The following is a 14,556-nucleotide window of genomic DNA, read 5'->3' as shown; positions in this document are numbered from 1 at the left end:
ATTATTATTATTATTATAGGTAGTTTACTTTCATCAAACAGCTTACAGCCACTAGCCAGTACAAACTGTAGGCCGGTCCCGGGTAAATGCAGAGAGAGGGTTGAGTCAGGAAGGCCATTCGTCTTAAAACTTAGCCAAACAATCATGAGCGTTCATCCTGAGAATTCCATACCAGATAGATCACGGCCCAAGTTAATGACATACTGCCATTAACCTTCAGACGGGTAATTTGTGACACACATCATGACACAATGTCCGCTTTAGTGGACGACTTGCCTCATTTCCCCCCAAACGATTTGAGCTTCTCTCTCTCTCTCTCTCTCTCTCTCTCTCTCTCTCTCTCTCTCTCTCTCTCTCTCTCTCTTTCTCTCTCTTCTCTAGTGTTAATTTCATCAATGAAAACTAAACAAAAATAATTTTGTCAACACACATTTTTCATTGGACTAAAACTAGGCTAGACTAAAACCCTCATTAATGAACAATAACTGGGACTAAATCAATATGCATTTTCGTAGATTAATGAAGACGAGGCGAAAATGTACTTCACTCAATAAAAACTGGACTAAAACCTATGGACATTTTAGTTCATGAACAAAAACGAGACAAAAATTGTATTTTGTAAAATATTGTCTCTGCTCATCTGACACTATGACACTGTCATGTGACACACAGTGACACACACCCTTTCAAATCTGCAGCTAGCGAGTGCAACATGCACAAACACATGGGACAGACAGGAGTAGAGTTGCCACCTGTCCTGTTTTTTCCAGAATTGTTCTCTTTTTTTAACTAGCTGTCCCAGGAGAGATTTTAATTTTCCATGCCAAAAGCTGTGTGAAATCTGCATTGTTGGTTAAGTTTTTCTAGAATAGTTATGCGTTGCCACGTTTTGTTTTTTTTTTCTTTAGAGTGTATGCCTTGTTTGTGCTTTACAGTGCGTGTAACTAGCGGAATATTTCACTAAGATCAGTTTGTTTAGTGATGAGGGACATACATTGCATTAAAGGCTGAGGCATGCAGCTTTGGAGAACCAAAAATGCCAAATTAATTCATAAATTAATTAATTCATTCATTAAAACAAGTGAAAATAAAAACAAGTGAAAAATCAAAACTGATTTAAATACAAAAAATACACATAAATGGAAATAAAAACAAAAATATATCAAGTAAAGATAAATACAAAAGTAAAAACTCAAAATAATAAATAAATGTGGATATAAATACAAAAATAAATATATACATCGATTTAAATATAAATCAATAACTAAAAAGGCTCTGCTCTCATATGTATTTATTTCATGTTGCAGAGGCTTTCAGCATGAAATGCATCATGAAATGTTATTCAAATGAGCGTGTCTTGGGTTGGACATGTGAAATTCTGCACATTTTTAAAATTGTAAAATACAACTTGACCCCAGTTTCCACAAATATATGAATTTTTATTAAATTTATTACTGCTTAATTTTGACGTAGACATGTCTCGTGTCTGCTTTGTTGCGACTGGAATTCCCCCCCAAAAAATGGTGGCGTTAAATGAACTATATATATATATATATATATATATATATATATATATATATCTTGACCGCGGCCAAACAGAAGATGGTCGCGCCATTCACTTTCTCTAATTGGTTCAGAATTGGTGGATAAAAGTTGACCGCTATTTACTGCAAACAACAAAGTTATGTCTTTTCACATGTTTTCAGCAGCTATCTTCAAACATGTACACCTAATTTGGAAACAAATGATGAATTTGAGTGAATGATGAATGAATCAACTTTACAGGGACTGTAATAAAATATAAGTCCTTATTTGTGGGAATAAGCCACATATAGTTCACACGCATGTGCACACGCATATGAGATCTTTAACTACACCAAAGCCTATTGGCAGTTTTCGCAAATGAAACACGTTGCCGGCAAAGCACTACAAACAACTAGTCCAATTAATTCCCCTTTCCTATTTGTTCAGTATTCGTGAGGGGCCCTCACTAGGCTGTTAATGGTTTCCAGAAAGTTAGGGCGCGGCATGTGCTGGTGATTTCCAAGCAGCGTTATACCATGACGTTTGGTTTCACTCAAATCCTTTTTTACTCTTAATGGGTACATGAACAGGCTATTCCTGTCTCATCACTGGCTTGCTTAAGTATATGGTGCATGCCCTCTGATATTGCTAATTATATGGAGTTAAAGTTGTGGTGGGTTCTCAACTAAGATTTGTCCCCACCCCCCCTCCCCCGCTACTGGAGTAAAAAGGTGTCTCTTACCGTTCTCCCGTATATCCGGGGCTGCAGAGACACTGTCCAGTGGATGAACGGCATAAGGCATTGTTGTGACATTGGCATTCTTGGGAACAGTTTCGCCCAAATTTCCCCTCTGGACATGGTTGTCCACATACTGTACCCTATAAAATACAACAACACAATCATACAGCAAATAAAGATTATTTTTAACATTTCGGGAAGTACTAATATTGAAATAATACAATTTCTGAGAGTGAAATGACAAAATAAATGTCAATGTCATGTGCATGTGTTAAATGTAGACCTGTAGACAGGATGTGGCTTGACAATGTTGGGAAGAAAATTGAAAGCAGGGGGAAACAGAATGCCTGTCTCTTTCCACACTACAGAAATAGACATACCAACCTCAATGACGCACTGGCCAGCACTCAATAAGGAAATTCCCCGCACTTCATTTTCTTAAGTTCTTGCTTTCTTCCGACTACAGAATTCACTTTCTCTTGCTCTCCATTTGATGCACATTTTGATAAAGGCAACACATATGCGGTAGTATTCTTTAAATATCTCCATATGCTATTTAGTATTTCAAATTTACAACTGCACAACACTTCAGCACCTAATCTTCAAGTTCACAATTCCTACAAAAAGGAACAGAGCTCAATTATTTGTTTGGGTTGAATTAGATTACTTACTACCCCAGATTCAAATTTCTTCAAAACAGCAGAGGTGGCAAATCCAGGTCCAGAAAGTAAAAATCCTGCCACAGTTTGGCTAGCTAGCTAGCTAACACCAGGGGCTAAAGCCAAACTGTGGCAGGATTTTTACTTTCTGGACCTGGAATTGTCTGCAAAACAGACATGACAGTTTCTAGGCTTGTTAGGCTGAGTTTGGTGTTCAGGAATTTGGCTTTTAAATATTTAGGATGAACCTCAATGAGATTGACAGTTCAATGTTGTGATGGTTAGTACTGCTGCCTTGTTGAAATTCCTACTTGGGTCTTAATCTTAGCTCGGGTTTATATGTTTTCCTGTGATTGCATGGGCTCTTTCACTGACTCAGGTTGTCTCATAGAATGCAAACACGTATTTGTTTCACTGAGGTTAGGTTCATTGAGATGATATCTCTGAAGGCACACTCACACCAGACACAAACAACCAGGCAATATGTATGATGCTTGTTGAAGACATCCATCCATTTTATATGCTCCTTGTCGTCATTATGGTCAAGGGTGAACTGGAACCTATTCCAGTTGATTATGAGCAATTGGCAGGATACACCCTTGACCAAGTACCCCTATCCAGCCTGTTTTCCATGTCTCCCACAGCCAACACAGCCGAGGATCGTTATCAGGCTTCATGCAGAGCTTGCTGATTAGCTGATCTTTTGAAACACCTGTGTTGGCTGTGGAAGACATGAAAAATAGGCTGGATAGGGGTACTCGAGGACCGCAGTTGAGAACCACTGCCCTTGACAGGTCACAAAGAAGCCAATTGCAGGTCACATATAGATAAACAACCCTTCACACTCACAATAACAATGGACAGTCTTCAATAACCAAACATGCCTGTTCTTGGAATATGTGAGAAGAGGAAACCCAAGCAAAAATAATGGACAAAGTCAGGAAAGTTATAGACAGATGTGGGAAATCCAGGTCCGGAAAGTAAAAACCCTGCCACAGTTTGGCTTTACCCACAGGTGTTTCTACTCATACGGCAGGTAAACGAGCTTGTTTATACAACCAGAGTTTCTAACAAGAGAGTTTCTGTAAGTTAAAGCATTGATTCATAGAAAGTTGGCATCCATACAGTAAATGTGCTTAGGCACAATTGAGTCTAGTGCAAATTGAGCACAAGCAGCTGGGTACAGCGGAGGGAGCGGTAACTTAAAACTGTCTCTTTGTGAGTGCACTTCACCTCCAATGACTCCCCCAAGTATGTGGCGAGGCGCTTTATTAACTATAACACCAGGGATGTCCAATGCCCCCCCCCCCTCCAAACAAAACAAAAACTCCTTGCCATATGCCCTGTTTGAAGACCACAGCAATAACAGCCCCAGTGTCAGACACACTCCGCCACTAGATTACACGCCACTCAGTGTGACCCCAGCAGATGTAAGGAAAACCCTGCGAAAGACCCCGGTGTGGGCACTGATAGACTGTGCCCACCAGCTGCCTGAGATGCTCACAGGCATTTTTAACAACAAAACCTCTATCATCCCTAGAGCGCCACATAAAGTGGTCAGAATGGCTATCAGCCAGTAGCCCATACGCTGATAGTCATGAAAGGCTTCAAGAAGCTGATTGTGGCTAAAATTTTAACTTCAGTGATGCCACTGGTGACCCTCACCAAAACACCTACAGGAAGAACCACTTCACTTAAAAGACGCCTTCTAATAATTGGCTGGCACAGCAGAAACTCTTACTGTACTTCCAACTGCTCTTCCTGGATTTCTCCTCTGCCTTTAAAACCATCATCCCACAGACCCTGGTGTAGAAATTGAACATCATAGGAGTAGAATGGAGAACTGGGTGCTGGACTTCATGAAGAACAGACTACAGACTGGTCCACAACACTGTCTCCTCTTCCATCATCCTCAGCAATAGCTCCTATTGGATTCTATATCTGCACTTAGGGATGGGCAATAAATCTAATTAATTGGCTACATTGTCATTTAAAAAATCGAATAGTTGAAAATTTGCTATCGAGTTTTGTCTTCTGGACTATTAAAAAGATTGTTCTAATGTTCTGTTACATCCAAATGTTTTTATGCGTTGTAATTTTGCACAAGTGGTAGAATGCTGGATGGGTGGTTTACAAGACATGTTTACAATAGTTACCAACTACTTAATTGTGGCGTTTAAGCACAAACTGTGAATGTTAAGTTTCTGTTCAAACTGATTTAGAATCAGGTATACATTGTTGTTGTCTGAACATTTTGCACAGGAATTATTTTTGAATAAATTAAACCTTTAAATACATGTTTGTTGGGTTTATTAGATTCAAATCGATTAAACCATAATCGTCCCGAATGACTGGGGAAAAAAATAAGATAAAAAATTTAGATTTTATTTTGGGGCCATATCGACCAGCCCTCTCTGCACTATAGGATCACAAGTCTGTTTTTTTTCTGTTCTATTTTATTTGACTTTGACTAAATCTGATAATAAATCAGCAAATTGTGCTAGTATGGCAATAAAGTTCACTGAATCCTTCAAACAAAGATAGTGAGTCATGGTGTCTCATTCAACATTCAATGGCAGATCTTATAAATGCTTTTTTCTGGAACGGGGAAAAGCTCCCATTAACACATGACTACTATAATTTCCAGACTATAAGACACTACTTTTATCACTTGCATTCGACCCTGCGGCTAATATAACGGTGCGGGTTATACAACAGATCACAAGAGGGCGCACTATAAAAGAAGTGCAAGGGCGCCAGGCAGAGCAAAACAAACGAAGTGAGCCCAGATAGGAGAGACAGAACACGAGCAAGACAGTTTGCATTTAAGTTAAAGGCAATCGACCTGTTTGATTCTGACACTGAGGTTTTTTTTCATTTTGAGAGCGACAACAAAGTAGAGAGAGTGGCTGAAGAGGCCATTCTGGGCCTGTTTGTTTCCAACACTGAGGAAGAGGACTTCAGTGGTTTTACGTAGTACGCAGGAGGAGGACGATGGCACGAGAATTACCGATAATGACGGACTTTTCTGCTATAGTAGGCTTGTTATCCTAGGTGGGTAGTGTTAGATTATTAACATTGTTTTTCTGTCATTCCTCTGTGACCAACAAACATGGTCCTCAAATTCCACAATGTCCAGTGACTGTGTGCAAGCCTCATTCCAGATACTTCTCCCCTATGGCTGTTTTGGCTCCAGTGAATATCCAAATGCCTGCTTTGAACATTGCCTGACATCCGCCACCCTGCCATCTGCTGGCCAGGACTGAACATTGACTACTAAAAGCTGGTGGTCCGACTGGGATGCGACCCTTCAATCATTGAGATGCTACACGGGTTGTATGCAAGGCATTTTTGATGTGTTGGATGGGGAAATGTGATCTATAGCAAGGTATTTCAGGAAATTGAAAACGATATATGTTAATTTGAAATGAGGGATTGGGAAAATGTATTTTAATTTTAATTACTCTATTTTATTATTGGGTTTAGCCTACTAAATTTTTGCCTATTTTCTTGGGAGAATCAGTTTCTGAATTGGTACAATGGGAATTTAACTAATACGATACGATATACTTTTATTTTCCCCGTGAGGAACTTTTTCCTGGACTCCGTCCAGCTGCAGCTACAGTATAGAAAAAATAATAGAATAAAAAGAGTAGCAATGTGTAGACTTCCCAGAAGTCTTCACAGTAGTATATATTATAAATATATATATTATCTAAGTATATGTTCTATATACATAATATTGAACCATACATCTTATCGTACTGAGTTAATGTTATTTAATAAATAATAGCGAGGTTGCTGGTTACTTTTAGAATTATTATTATTATTATTTTTTTCACAGCACTGTGATTTATGAATCCCAGAGATATTTTTTTGTGCTGTGTTTTTTATGAGCCCCACTAATCTGTAGAAGAGGTGAGGTTGATTAGCAGTTTGAGATTTTTTTTTAATTTGCTTAAATCTAGGAGTATTGTTTGTAATTTTTATTTTTGCTTTTGATTATAAACCTTTGTTTTACTCATTGAGAAGGTAGATATTTGTAGGTTTTGTGTAATTCGTATCCTGAATTAGATTAATGTGGTTACCTCTATTTTTTCATGTCCCCAAAGTCCTCATATACTAGTGTCTTAAATTGTATCTGCTTGTGCTCATTTTTATTGTAGTGTCCTGGAGCTCTCTCGTTTACCTCACAGCCTGATTTAGAGGGTTGTGTTATTTACGACGTCTTTTGCGGAAAGCTATGGTCTGGTATTCCTTATTTATGAGCTACGAGGTCTCTGTTTTATCCTCCCTTTATCTTGACGTGTTTGAAAAGATCAGTGGATCTTTGTCAAAAGGAGGGTGTTTATAGGATAGTTCATGTTTAAGAAATTAACCAATGTAGACAAATTAGTAGATTAAAAATAAAATTAAAAACAAAATTAAAAGGTTGTGGGGTATCGGCCTATACTCCAATTGACTGGGTGAGTCTGAATGTGATAATCCACAGTCTGAATATGAAGAAATCTACCAGAGGAAATCGAGCGGAAACAAAGTAAGTTTGAAGCAAGCGAAGACAATAATGAAGCATATCGCCAAATGAAGGTAATTATATTATATTACATTATATCTTTTATCTCAGAAACAATTGAAAAATGTAATGTTTGGGGCCCAGTGTTTGCAAAAGATTATATATGATATGAATATATGTGAACCTTTTCCCAGGAGGTCACGGTCCGGCCGGTTGTGAGGTTCTGGGTTGAGATTATATGATATGCTAGTAAAATGATTCCTTTCAGGATGGTGAAAGGCACATTCATGCAAATTTAGAAAAGTAAATGTCATGGTAAAAATTACCTACTATTATATTAAATCTATTTGAAAAATAAATATTTACAAGCTCTGTCTGTTGTATTAATGAATGAGCGAATGTCATTCAACTCAATCAAAGGCTGGGCTCTATTTCACTGTCACAAAAATAGATATTTTCCTGTTCCAACAGCACAGAACCTGCGGATCTTAATCGAATAACATTTACTAATCCCAACTAACGAAAACTATCAGGGGTTTTTTCTCCAAATAAAATTTATGCAAGTTTCTGAGTGACTAAATGAACATGTTTCGCTCTCAGGTTGTGAGAGGTTATCCGGAGTTCAAAGGAGGGGGAGACGAAATTCCACAACTGGTCTATAAGGCTGCCGGAAACGTCCCAGGCTCAGCTATCTCACCAACTGATGATCATCAATCTTATCACCTCCGACCTAGGAGCCACGTCAGCTGACCCAGTGTTCGGTTCTGGAGCGGCCGTTTGAGGACATCATTCGACATTATTCAACGAAAATCGAGTCAAGTGCCTTTTCCTGGGCAATCATTCCACAACGATTGAATCACATTTGCAGGCAATCTATTCTGGGGTTCTGCAAAAAGTTGACAACGTCATCTTCTCATTCAACAAAGAACTTCATCACAAGATGGCTTCAAAGCGGGAACACATATCCGTCTGCCGATACATTGCGACACTCTTTCTTGAACAACATTTTGTGTTAAGCCTCACACATGCTATGCTTATTCCACTAAAAAATCTTTTAATGTATCAAATTGTTCTTTAATGCCATATGACTGCTAAACTACCTCCTCTCCTGCTAAAGGGATGTTTTAATGATAATTACTTCCACCACACAACCATTGCTTAATGTTACGTTGCTGTTTGCGATGATGAAGATCCGGCTGGTATTTTCCTTTGAACAAGAAAGAAAAAAAATGTTTCAATGTGTTGAGCTCTCACGAGCTCAAATGAGGGAATGTTAGATTATTAACATTGTTTTTCTGTTTCGATTTATATTTTAACCGTTTTGGATATTAGTTAGAGCTGTGTAATAATAAGACAACAGTTAATTCATATGTTAAGTCAATCTATAGTCCTTTGTTCTCTTGCCTGGGAAAGAGGAAGGTAACAGGTTTCTTTTCTATATTAACTAAAGGGAGTATAGTTTGTACGAGTCTCTGTCCGGTCAAAGAGAGTCCAAGGACAGGCTGATATACTGCTGTTCAAGTCTAATCTGATTTGTACCTATGGGAACTTGCTGATGGGAGGGGAGAGGGATTTTCTTGTATTCACTGATTTTCAATAAATGTGCTGTGTGCTGGAGGAGGAGACACCCTTTTGAACAGATCACTGCTTGGGTGACTTCATTTGTGTGATCAGAAGCTTCTGATTAATTATACCTTTGCAAAGGGACTTCTTCACCAGAATCTCAACTTCAATTTATTGAACACGCAAAGAGTACAATAATATTGTCTACTCTATCAGTAGTAACAAGTTACATTTACTTGAGTAACTTTTTTGACTGTCTGAGCAACCCGTTAAAAGCCTAGGCAGGTGGTGGTACAATGCAATCCTCAGGGACAAGGACCAAATACAACAACTAAGGAAGGACATTTCCAACAGTCTGCAAAACATTAATAAGACACTATTGCTAGGAAAACTTAACCTCTGGTGCCTACAATTTGGTTTTCTCCCTCGAGTATTGTGGCCTCACACTCTATGAGGTCCCAATAACAACGGTGGAGAAGATGGAACGAAACATGACCTCATACATTAAGAAATGGCTTGGGGTCCCACGCTTTCTGACTAACATCGGCCTTTACTGCAAAGGGGTCCTTGAACTGCCTATAACAAGCCTAACCGAAGAGTACAAGTGCTCTAAAGTAAGACTCCAGATGACTTTGAAGGATTCTAGAGACCAGACTATCAGTAATGTTGCACCACCCCTGGTAACTGGACGAAAATGGTCACCATCTAATGCGGTGCTGCAAGCTACATCAGCCCTGAGGCACAACGACATTGTGGGGCTTGTCCACCAGGGAAGAGGAGGCCTTGGCCTTGCTTTAAGTAAACCAACTTGGCGTAAGGCCTCAACATCAGAGAGGAAAAAAATGGTGGTGGAAGAGGTGCGCCGTCAAGAGGAGGTGGAAAGAAGCGCCAAGGCTGTCTCGCTTGCCAAACAAGGACAATGGATGAGGTGGGAGGGCCTGGAAGGAAGAAAACTCAGCTGGAGAGAGCTCTGGGAAATGGAAGCAAGCTACATCAGCTTCATCATTAGAGCAACTTACGATGTGCTCCCATCTCCAAAAAACCTCCACCAGTGTTATGGAGAGGACCCAACCTGCGCCCTCTGCTCAACTCCAGCAACTCTGCTACACATCCTGACCGGTTGTAAAATCAGCCTCACACAAGGCCGCTACACCTGGAGGCACAACCAGGTCCTCAAGAGTCTGGCAGCAGCCATTGAGAGCAAGAGAAATACCATCAACTCCCTGCCCCTGAGAAAGACTAATTCCATCATAGCACCAACATTCATCCGAGAAAGTCAGAAAAAGCCCAACCATCCCTCTGCCAAACGAGAAGCTGGATATCTAGCCATGGCCAGAGATTGGAAGCTACTTGTCGATATTGGCCAACAGCTAGTCTTCCCACCCGAAATTGTAGCTACCACCTTAAGGCCAGACATGGTACTCTAGTCATCTTCACTGAAGACTGTGTTCATCATGGAGCTCACTGTCTCATGGGAGAATGCAACGCATGAGGCCTATGAGCGCAATAAACTGTGCTACACAGACCTGGCAGCAGATGCTCAGCAGAAAGTGTGGAATACAAAAGTCTATCCGGCTGAAGTGGGATGCAGAGAGTTTGTAGCTTCTTCCACCATTAGCCTGTTGAAGCTCCATGGAATTCATGGACAGGCTCTGCGGCAGACAATAAGATTAGTCTCTGAAGCAGCCGAAAGAAGCAGCAGGTGGATATGGGCAAAGCGGAAAGATCCTGACTGGGCTCAAAAGAGTGGCGGTACTGCCCGCTCGCTAAAACCCACCACCTTACTCTTATGATTGGGTATAAGACACAAGCTCAGGCGTGATCACCCTGTAGCTGGCCACCTTTGATGAGGGTGTCTAGTGTTGAAAGGCCGAAACACCCACTGATTCAAAGGAACACTACTGATGATGTGTCCCGCCCCCCGAAAAAAGACGAGTGAATGGTATTGATCTCCTCTCGATTTCAAAATACAGCTCCCATACTTTCAAAGCGTACCTCATGTGAATACCATCTATTGGCACAATGGATACTTTACCATCATATCCTGTGTTTAATGATTCTTTGAAAAGAATCTTCTAAGAGTAGTTTTACCACATAATACTTTTTACTTTAACTTGAGTAGATATGTGAAGAACTAACACTACTCTTACTCCGCTATATTGGGTGACACTAGAGTCGTTACCCGCTGCCTTATTCATACATTAGATTTACCGTATTTTAACGTAAGCGCTCCGCGTGACTGAGTGTGTGGGAGTATTTCCGCGGACACTAGTAATGTGACGTTCACGAACTAATCGAGTCTTTTAAACAGCTCTTCATTGTGACGATGGGAACCGAGTCTTTATAGAGACCTGTTCAAGCCCCTAACCCCCACCTCCTTCCTCCGGCGCCACCGTTTGCATTTGGAGGGAACGTCATCTTCGCATATTAGCGTCAATCAATTACCTTGTAAGTGGGTTGTTAAGCTCTGAAACAAGCAAAATAGAAAAAAAGACGACACTTCTCATTGCACATGCCTGCCTTTAGCACCATGGCAGACGTTAGAACACAACAAGCTCAAAACATTTTTTTAATTTTATGATTTGAAGATGCCAGCATTTTCACATAATTTTATGGTTTTGTCTATCTGATGACATTATTAAAAAAATAATAATCAGAATTCATGTTCAAGCAGTTACTCAGTACTTGAGTATTCTTTTCAGCAAATACTTTTTTACTTTTACTTGAGTGATTTTTTTTATGACTACTTTTTACGTTTACTTTAGTAATATTATTTTGTAGTAACGCCACTCTTACTTGAGTACAATTTTTGGCTACTCTACCCACCTCTGGTGATTTTTGTTACAGTAATGTATTTGTGTACAGCCGTGTTATTAATGCACATTTACTGCCGTGTTACTGGCAATCACTTTTAAAGCGATACAAGACTTATAACTCATTTTCCAGTATTGGATTAGACATTGTGTATAAGGAATAAAGAATAAAGAATAAAAGTGCAAATATCATCTTATTCCTTGAATTTCCTTTTAAACTGATTAAGTATCAAAATAAAAACATACCGTGTGCAATGCCATTATCCTGGTCATATGACCGTGATGACGTATCCCGTGTGTAAACGGCAACTGCAGTAGTTCACTTGAATGGGAGTTCGCTGACATAATGGGCAAGAAAAAGGCCGTCTTCTATCCCAATTACTGCGCCAATTCTGATCAGAGTAAAATCCTCAACACGTCAGGTTTCATGTCATACTGTGTGGGGGTGGGGCGTGGGGGGTGGCCTCTCCTAATGTGGGCTAAAGCATGCTTAGCACAGAACATGTAGCTTGGCCTAGCAGAGTATAAGTCACCCGGATGTTTACCATTCAGGTTAGGGACCGTCCACAACTTACATTTCTAGAGTGAACAATAATGGTAATGTGAGCCTCTGTAACACACAACTTGTAGACGGTCCCCAACTTTGACTCGCTATGAGCCAGCCGGCTGAATGAGTCGGACACTTTCATCCGGCTTTCGCCTGGACACAAATCTCTGGCGAGTCCTCTGTTGCTGTACTGCTTTTGAAGAAGTGCTTCTTTGCTTTAGGGCGTAATTCCACCTTTGATGTCCACCGTGGGACACAATAATTCCTTGTTAGTGTCTTTGTTGTCATTAGCGGCCATGTTATATACGCGTCACGATGGTCAGGTGACTGTCCAAAATGGCTGCAAAAATACTTACATAATGCAAAAATATTCATAAAAAGTGCTATAAAATCATAATTGCTCAACATAAATTGACAATTTTTTCAGGGAAGAGTTGAAATTAACCATTTTACAAAATAGCTGGTTAGTTTTTCATAAGTCTTGCATTCCTTTAAAAACAGATTTCCTTTAGCCATTTAACGTTATTGTCTCGTCAAGCGCTGTAAGTTTTGTTCTCTTGTTATACTGTACTACTATTGTTCCGTTCCGTTCCGTCTTCAATTCCGCTTATCCGGGGACGGGTCGCGGGGGCAGCAGCTTTAGCAGGGAAGCCCAGACTTCCCTCTCCCCAGCCACTTCCGCCAGCTCCTCCGATGGGATCCCAAGCCGTTCCCAAGCCAGCCGTGAGACGTAGTCTCTCCAGCGTGTCCTGGATCGTCCCCGGGGCCTCCCGCCGGTAGGACATGCCCGGAACACCTCCCCAGGGAGGCGCCCAGGAGGCATCCGAACCAGATGCCCGAGCCACCTCAACTGGTTCCTCTCAACGTGGAGGAGTAGCGGCTCGACGCTGAGTCCCTCCCGGATGACCGAGCTTCTCACCCTATCTCTAAGGGAGAGCCCGGCTACCCTGCGGAGGAAACTCATTTCAGCCGCTTGTATCCGGGATCTTGTTCTTTCGGTCACGACCCACAGCTCGTGACCATAGGTGAGGGCAGGAACGTAGATCGACCGGTAAATCGAGAGCTTTGCCTTTCGGCTCAGCTCCTTCTTCACCACAACGGACCGATACAGCGTCCGCATCACTGCAGACGCTGCACCGATCCGTCTGTCGATCTCCCGCTCTAACCTACCCTCACTCGTGAACAAGACCCCAAGATACTTGAACTCCTCCACTTGGGGCAGGATCTCATCCCGACCCGGAGAGGGCACTCCACCCTTTTCCGACTGAGGACCATGGTCTCGGATTTGGAGGTGCTGATCCTCATCCCAACCGCTTCACACTCGGCTGCGAACCGCTCCAGCGAGAGCTGGAGATCAAGGCTTGAAGAAGCCAACAGCACCACATCATCTGCAAAAAGCAGAGATGCAATGTTGAGGCCACCAAACCGGACCCCCTCAACACTCCGGCTGCGCCTAAAAATTCTGTCCATAAAAGTTATGAACAGAATCGGTGACAAAGGGCAACCTTGGTGGAGTTCAACCCTCACAGGAAACAAATTCGACTTACTGTCGGCAATGCGGACCAAACTCTGACATCGGTCGTACAGGGACCGAATAGCCCGTATCAGGGGGCCCGGTACCCCATACTCCCGAAGCACCCCCCAGAGGACTCCCCGAGGGACACGGTCAAACGCCTTCTCCAAGTCCACAAAGCACATGTGGACTGGTTGGGCGAACTCCCACGCACCCCCAAGGATCCTGCTGAGGGTGTAGAGCTGGTCCACAGTTCCACGGCCGGGACGAAAACCACACTGCTCCTCCTGAATCCGAGATTCAACTTCCCGACGGACCATCCTCTCCAGCACCCCCGAATAGACCTTACCTGGGAGGCTGAGGAGTGTGATCCCTCTAAAGTTGGAACACACCCTCCGGTCCCCCTTCTTAAAAAGGGGAACCACCACCCTGGTCTGCCAATCCAGAGGCACTGTCCCTGATGTCCACGCGATGTTGTAGAGACGTGTCAACCACGACAGCCCCACAACATCCAGAGCCTTTAGGAACTCCGGGCGAACCTCATCCACCCACGAGGCCCTGCCACCGAGAAGCTTTCCAACCACTTCAGTGACTTCGACCCCAGAGATAGGGGGGCCCACCTCAGAGTCCCCAGACCCTGCTTCCTCAAAGGAAGGCGTGTCAGTGGTATTGAGGAGGTCTTCGA

General features: G+C 41.9%; 1 protein-coding gene across 2 annotated transcripts in view; it reads right to left on the bottom strand.

The window, feature by feature from the left end:
• megf10 (multiple EGF-like-domains 10) overlaps positions 1-14,556 on the bottom strand; it is a 110,101-nt gene that overhangs the window by 49,467 nt on the left and 46,078 nt on the right. For both annotated transcript variants that reach the window (XM_086096299.1, XM_086096300.1), the window contains one exon: positions 2,267-2,403. In XM_086096299.1, the coding sequence (XP_085952425.1) occupies positions 2,267-2,403 (137 nt within the window). The remainder of the gene's footprint in view (positions 1-2,266; positions 2,404-14,556) is intronic.

The sequence above is a fragment of the Leptonotus elevatus genome, chromosome 15, assembly GCF_054856555.1.
Source record: "Leptonotus elevatus isolate MCC_2025b chromosome 15, RoL_Lele_1.0, whole genome shotgun sequence".
In the NCBI taxonomy this organism is placed as follows: domain Eukaryota; kingdom Metazoa; phylum Chordata; class Actinopteri; order Syngnathiformes; family Syngnathidae; genus Leptonotus; species Leptonotus elevatus.
The sequence above is the reverse complement of the archived record's forward strand: the minus strand, read 5'-3'. Positions and strand labels throughout refer to the sequence as shown.